Source organism: Coregonus clupeaformis, chromosome 15 (assembly GCF_020615455.1).
Source record: "Coregonus clupeaformis isolate EN_2021a chromosome 15, ASM2061545v1, whole genome shotgun sequence".
Classification (NCBI taxonomy): domain Eukaryota; kingdom Metazoa; phylum Chordata; class Actinopteri; order Salmoniformes; family Salmonidae; genus Coregonus; species Coregonus clupeaformis.
Window position 1 is genome coordinate 10,823,365 of NC_059206.1, and position 7,500 is coordinate 10,830,864.

The 7,500-nt window shown below is 47.4% G+C and overlaps 1 protein-coding gene across 11 annotated transcripts in view; it reads left to right on the forward strand.

The window, feature by feature from the left end:
* Positions 1-7,500, forward strand: part of LOC121581840 (transcription factor 4) — a 340,785-nt gene that overhangs the window by 285,264 nt on the left and 48,021 nt on the right. For 10 of the 11 annotated variants that reach the window (XM_045224978.1, XM_045224979.1, XM_045224976.1 and 7 more), the window contains 2 exons: positions 3,973-4,052; positions 7,240-7,443. In XM_045224978.1, the coding sequence (XP_045080913.1) occupies positions 3,973-4,052; positions 7,240-7,443 (284 nt within the window). The remainder of the gene's footprint in view (positions 1-3,972; positions 4,053-7,239; positions 7,444-7,500) is intronic. The other variant, XM_045224977.1, reaches the window with a different exon arrangement.

The window sequence follows — 7,500 nt, forward strand, 5'->3', positions numbered from 1 at the left end:
GTCTCACGTGGCAGTGTTTAGGACCACAGCATAGCCTGGTTCAGTCCAATCACCACTACTACACAGCACAGGTCCAGTCTCACGTGGCAGTGTTTAGGACCACAGCATAGCCTGGTTCAGTCCAATCACCACTACTACACAGCACAGGTCCAGTCTCACGTGGCAGTGTTTAGGACCACAGCATAGCCTGGTTCAGTCCAATCACCACTACTACACAGCACAGGTCCAGTCTCACATGGCAGTGTTTAGGACCACAGCATAGCCTGGTTCAGTCCAATCACCACTACTACACAGCACAGGTCCAGTCTCACGTGGCAGTGTTTAAGACCACAGCATAGCCTGGTTCAGTCCAATCACCACTACTACACAGCACAGGTCCAGTCTCACGTGGCAGTGTTTAGGACCACAGCATAGCCTGGTTCAGTCCAATCACCACTACTACACAGCACAGGTCCAGTCTCACGTGGCAGTGTTTAGGACCACAGCATAGCCTGGTTCAGTCCAATCACCACTACTACACAGCACAGGTCCAGTCTCACGTGGCAGTGTTTAGGACCACAGCATAGCCTGGTTCAGTTCAATCACCACTACTACACAGCACAGGTCCAGTCTCACGTGGCAGTGTTAAGGACCTCTCGCTGAGCTGTAATGGTAGAGAAATGCCTGGGAGGCATCCAAGGGGAAGATACTGTAGATACTGATGTGCATAGTGCAGCATAGTGCAGAGGCCTGGGCCTCTCAGCGTAACATCACTGAAGATGGCCTTTGACTTTCACCAGCTACTCCTTTTAGTTCATCACTGAGAAATTATTTCCCTCCATTTACAAAACACTTCAAACTTCCTTTTTTTTTTTTCTGACATGTTTTGTTTTTGCCTATTACTGTTCTTCCCGACTAACGATGCAAATCCTTCCCTGCTCCTTAAAGTGAGAAATTACTTTCTCCATATCACTATGTTCAATGCTGCACTAATTGTCGCTGCTACACAACATGTTGACTGATAGACTTAATTACAAACGCACTTCAGCAAATCATTTCAAAGCAGCAGCACTGTGTGTGTGTCTGTCTCTCTGTGTATGTGTGTGTGTGTGTGTGTGTGTGTGTGTGTGTGTGTGTGTGTGTGTGTGTGTGTGTGTGTGTGTGTGTGTGTGTGTGTGTGTGTGTGTGTGTGTGTGTGTGTGTGTGTGTGTATGTGATTCAGCAGCATCATGAAGTACTACTAAAGTTAATACCAGGGAAATGCCAGCAAACATAATTGGTGTTTACCATCGTTTCACCGTTATTAGACTTTACAAATTAAAACAACCAGCCTGATTAAAGCCGACAAACTGCAGATTGCTATTTAAACTTAGGGAAGTTAGTTTGAATTAAATAAATAAGGGATTCAATCATTTGTCGGCCCAATAAGATATTGTGTTTTATTTGCTCATGAATGTTTGAGGTAATGATTGGCTAATTAACATATGTTGAGGTAATGATTGGCTAATTAACATATGTAAATTAGGCTTGGTAATAAAATCAAGCGGGTAGCATGTATAAATGTGCATATACATGAAAGAGTACATTGAAAACAAGATAATTAGATCTAATCAATATAATGAAGGGATCTGGTGGTCGAGGCACGGTGGGCTTGGACTGGAGGAGAGGAGAGGAGAGGAGAGGAGAGGAGAGGAGAGGAGAGGAGAGGAGAGGAGAGGAGAGGAGAGGGAGAGGGAGGGGAGGGGAGGGGAGGGAGGGAGGGAGGAGAGGAGAGGAGAGGAGAGGGAGGAGGAGGGAGGGGAGGGGAGGGAGGGGAGGAGGGAGAGGAGGGAGGGGAGGGGAGGAGGGAGGGGAGGGAGGAGGAGAGGAGAGGAGAGGAGAGGAGAGGAGAGGAGAGGAGAGGAGGATGAATGAGGCCTTGGTTAGTAGCTACACTGCTGCTGCTATACACATTCACACACACACAGCTCTTTAATTGGCTGGTGTAATTCAGCCTGGTTTAAACAGGTTGTGAGTCTTTAACTAGAGGAGGTATTGGTGGCTGTGACACACACACACACACACACACACACACACAAGCGGAGGTCTAGGTGACGGTTCCACAGGTCTTTAACTTCTGAAGAACCAACACAACAAAAGAGGAAGTGGAGGTGATTAGCATCACACAGCTCTCAGCCTATCAAAGGCCTTTGTTCCCTACCTGCTCCCAGGAGCCCGGCGACGCCCACGACAGCCTCTCCATCAGGGATAGGGTCACACACACACACATCCCCAACCTCCACCAGTTAATGATCACGGGTTGTGTATAGGTCAGGGACAACCAGACAAAAGCTGCGTGAGAAGCAGAGGAAAGCCATGAATGAGGCCGAGAAGCAGACATGAACAAGACAAAACATGTTTAGCATACCATCACAAGTAGGTCATTATACCACAGCAATATTCTATAGCCAATATGCACCAGGGTTTAATGGTTTCATGTTCTGTATGTGTTGTTGGATAGCTTTACCTTATTATATAGCTCATTATTACCAAGGACCAATTAGCTTCTAATGTTGACCAACCTTTACATAATACTCAACTGTTCAGCTGACTTGAATGTTGATGTTCAGCTAACTTGAATAAAACTGGACTGTTTGTGTTCAGGAGAGTATTTCCATCAGAGTGTGTATGAATGGTACTGGGAGACTGAGAGAATGGATAAGGTGGTGTCACATCACACATCATACCATGTCCTTCCTGTCCTCACTCTGTCCTCATCTCATTGTCTCCTCATGTCCTCATCTCATTGTCTCCTCATGTCCTCATCTCCTCGTCTCCTTATGTCCTCATCTCATTGTCTCCTCATGTCCTCATCTCATTGTCTCCTCATGTCCTCATCTCATTGTCTCGTCATGTCCTCATCTCATTGTCTCGTCATGTCCTCATCTCATTGTCTCCTTATGTCCTCATCTCATTTACTCCTCATGTCCTCATCTCCTTGTCTCCTCATGTCCTCATCTCCTCGTCTCCTTATGTCCTCATCTCATTGTCTCCTCATGTCCTCATCTCCTTGTCTCCTCATGTCCTCATCTCCTCGTCTCCTTATGTCCTCATCTCATTGTCTCCTCATGTCCTCATCTCATTGTCTCCTCATGTCCTCATCTCATTGTCTCGTCATGTCCTCATCTCCTTGTCTCCTCATGTCCTCATCTCCTCGTCTCCTTATGTCCTCATCTCATTGTCTCCTCATGTCCTCATCTCCTTGTCTCCTCATGTCCTCATCTCCTTGTCTCCTCATGTCCTCATCTCCTTGTCTCCTCATGTCTTCATCTCCTTGTCTCCTCATGTCCTCATCTCATTGTCTCCTCATGTCCTCATCTCATTGTCTCCTCATGTCCTCATCTCATTGTCTCCTCATCTCATTGTCTCCTCATGTCCTCATCTCATTGTCTTCTCATGTCCTCATCTCCTTGTCTCCTCATGTCCTCATCTCATTGTCTCCTCATGTCCTCATCTCCTTGTCTCCTCATGTCCTCATCTCCTTGTCTCCTCATGTCCTCATGTCCTTGTCTCCTCATGTCCTCATGTCCTTGTCTCCTTATGTCCTAATCTCATTGTCTCCTCATGTCCTCATCTCATTGTCTCCTCATGTCCTCATCTCCTTGTCTCCTCATGTCCTCATCTCCTTGTCTCCTCATGTCCTCATCTCCTTGTCTCCTCATGTCCTCATGTCCTTGTCTCCTTATGTCCTCATCTCATTGTCTCCTCATGTCCTCATCTCATTGTCTCCTCATGTCCTCATCTCCTTGTCTCCTCATGTCCTCATCTCCTTGTCTCCTCATGTCCTCATCTCATTGTCTCCTCATGTCCCCATCTCATTGTCTCCTCATGTCGTCATCTCCTTGTCTCCTCATGTCCTCATCTCATTGTCTCCTCTTGTCCTCATCTCCTTGTCTCCTCATCTCCTTGTCTCCTTGTCTCCTCATCTCCTTGTCTCCTTGTGTCCTCTCCTAGCTGCTAGTTCTGCTATGTGGTCCAGGAACGGAGGACAAGGGCCCTCCTCCCCCAACTATGAGGCTCCTCTACACTCTCTGGTAAGACTACATAAGATCTTCATAAGACATTCATAACACATTCATAATGCATTCATAACACATTCGTAACCCAGTTCATAACCCATTCGTAACTGCTTATGTCAACAACGCAACCTCTATCCCCTGACCTTTCTCCTCTTCCCCTCTGCAGCAGAGTCCTATCGATATCATAACCCATTCATAACCTGTTCATAATACATTCATAAGCACTTATATCAACACCATGACCCCTGACCTCTAACCCTGACCCCTCTCCTTCCCCCCTGCAGCAGAGTCCTATCGATATCATAATTAAGCAATAAGGCACGAGGGGGTTTGTGGTATATGGCCAAATACTACGGCTAAGGGTTGTTCTTAAACGCGACGCAACGCGGAGTGCCTGGATACAACCCTTAGCCGTGGTATATTGGCCATATACCACAAACCCCCTCGTGCCTTATTGCTATTATAAACTGGTTACAAACATAATTAGAACAGTCAAAATAAATGTTGAGCTCCGATCGTGACTATCCTACCAACGGGACCTGAAGATCTGTAATATCCTGTTTTTCTCAGAAACTTGGCTGAACAAGGACATGGATAATATTCTAGCTGGTTTTTCTATGCTTCTGCAGGACAGAACAGCAGCGTTGGTTAAGCTCAAGGGGTGTGTGTCTCTTTGTTAACAACAGCTGGTGCGCAAAATCTCTAATGTTAAGGAAGTCTCGAGGTTCTGCTCGCCTGAGTTAGAATACCTCATGATAAGCTGCAGATCAAACTCAACTCTGGAATTGAAGCCAGTTCCACTGCGTTGTTTCATTGTTCCCCTCTAATCAGGGACTGATTTAGACCTGGCACACCAGGTGGGTGACAATTGATTATCAGGTAGAGCAGAAAACCAGCAGGCTCCGGACCTCGTAGGGTTCCCGAGTGGCGCAGCGGTCTAAGGCACTGCATCTCAGTGCTTGAGGCGTCACTACAGACCGAGTGGCGCAGCGGTCTAAGGCACTGCATCTCAGTGCTTGAGGCGTCACTACAGACCCACTGGTTCGATTCCAGGCTGTATCGCAACCGGGCCATGATTGGGAGTCCCATAGGGCGGCTCACAATTGGCCCAGCGTCGTCCGGGTTTGGCCGGTGTAGGCCGTCATTGTAAATAAGAATGTGTTCTTAACTGACTTGCCGAGTTAAATAAAGGTAAAATACAATAAAGAGTTGAATACCCCTGCTGTAGACCATACTATTTACCAATAATAATATGCCATTTAGCAGACGCTTTTATCCAAAGCGACTTACAGTCATGCGTGCATAATTTTTTTGTGTATGGGTGGTCCTGGGGATCGAACTCACTATCCTGGCGTTACAAGCGCCGTGCTCTACCAGCTGAGCTACAGAGGACCACCAAGAGAGTTTTCATCTATATTTTTCGTAGCCGTCTATTTACCACCACAAACCGATGCTGGCACTAAGACCGCACTCAACGAGCTGTATAAAGCCACGCTGACCCTCAACACGGGGGCCTCTCAGGGGTGCGTGCTAAGTCCCCTCCTGTACTCCCTGTTCACCCATGACTGCGTGACCGCGCACGACTCCAACACCATCATTAAGTTTGCCGACGACACGACGGTGGTAGGCCTGATCACAGATGACGATGAGACAGCCTATAGGGATGAGGTCGCCAGGACAACAACCTCTCCCTCAACGTCAGCAAGTCAAAGGAGCTGATCGTGGACTACAGGAAACGGAGGGCCGAGCACACCCCCATTCACATCGACGGGGCTGTAGTGGAGCGGGCCGAGAACTTCAAGTTCCTCGGTGTCCGCATCACTAACGATCTATCATGGTCCAAACACACCAACCCAGTCATGAAGAGGGCACGACAACGCCTCTTCCCCCTCAGGAGGCTCAAAAGATTTGGCATGGGCCCTCAGATGTACCATTGAGAGCATCTTCACTGTCTACATCACCGCTTGGTATGGCAACTGCTTGGCATCCGACCACAAGGCACTACAGAGGGAGTGCGGATGGACCGGTTCCTCACTGGGGCTGAGCTCCCTGTCATCCAGGACCTCTATACCAGGCGGTGTCAGAGAAGGGCCCTAAACATTGTCAAGTCTTAGACTGTTCTCTCTGCTACCGCACGGCAAGTGGTACCGATGCACCAAGTCTAGAACCAACAGGATCCTGAAAGACGGGACCCTGAACAGCTTCTACCTCCAAGCCATAAGACTGCTAAATAGTTAGTTAAATAGTTAACCAAATAGCTACCCGGACTATCTTCATTGACCCTTTTTGCACAAACTATTTTATAACTCATCACATACGCTGCTGCTACTGTTTATTATCTATCCTGTTGCCTAGTCACTTTATCCCTACCTAAATGTACATATCTACTTAAATTACCTCATACCCCTGCATATCAACTCGGTACTGGTACCCCGTGTATATAGCCAAGTTATCATAGACTCGGTACTGGTACCCCGTGTATATAGCCAAGTTATCATAGACTCGGTACTGGTACCCCGTGTATATAGCCAAGTTATCATAGACTCGGTACTGGTACCCCGTGTATATAGCCAAGTTATCATAGACTCTGTACTGGTACCCCGTGTATATAGCCAAGTTATCATAGACTCGGTACTGGTACCCCGTGTATATAGCCAAGTTATCATAGACTCTGTACTGGTACCCCGTGTATATAGCCAAGTTATCATAGACTCGGTACTGGTACCCCGTGTATATAGCCAAGTTATCATAGACTCGGTACTGGTACCCCGTGTATATATCGCCAAGTTATCATAGACTCGGTACTGGTACCCCGTGTATATAGCCAAGTTATCATAGACTCGGTACTGGTACCCCGTGTATATAGCCAAGTTATCATAGACTCGGTACTGGTACCCCGTGTATATAGCCAAGTTATCATAGACTCGGTACTGGTACCCCGTGTATATAGCCAAGTTATCGTTATTCGTTGTGTATTTATTATTTATTTTATTAGTACATCTTCTACTTTTCTATTATATCTCTATGTTCTCTCTCTGCATTGTTGGGAAGTAAGACTTTCACTGTTAGTCCACACGTGTTGTTTACCAAGCATGTGATGAATAACATTTGATTTGATAACGCATTCATAACTTATTCATAAGCACTTCATCACCAACATGACCCCTGACCTCTAACCTCCAACCTCTGACCCCCCCTGCAGCAGAGCCGTATCGAGGACCGCCTGGAGCGCCTGGACGATGCCATCCATGTCCTGCGGAGTCACGCGGTGGGGCCCTCCACAGGCATGCCCAGCATGCACCAAGACATGCACAGCCTCATCGGGGCAGCACACAACGGGGCCATGGGAGGACTGGGCGCTGGATATGGCACGGGACTACTCTCTGCCAACCGCCACTCAATCATGGTAGGAACCATCTTCTATAACTGAAAGATGTGATGTCGTCAATTCTGTAATGCTCCC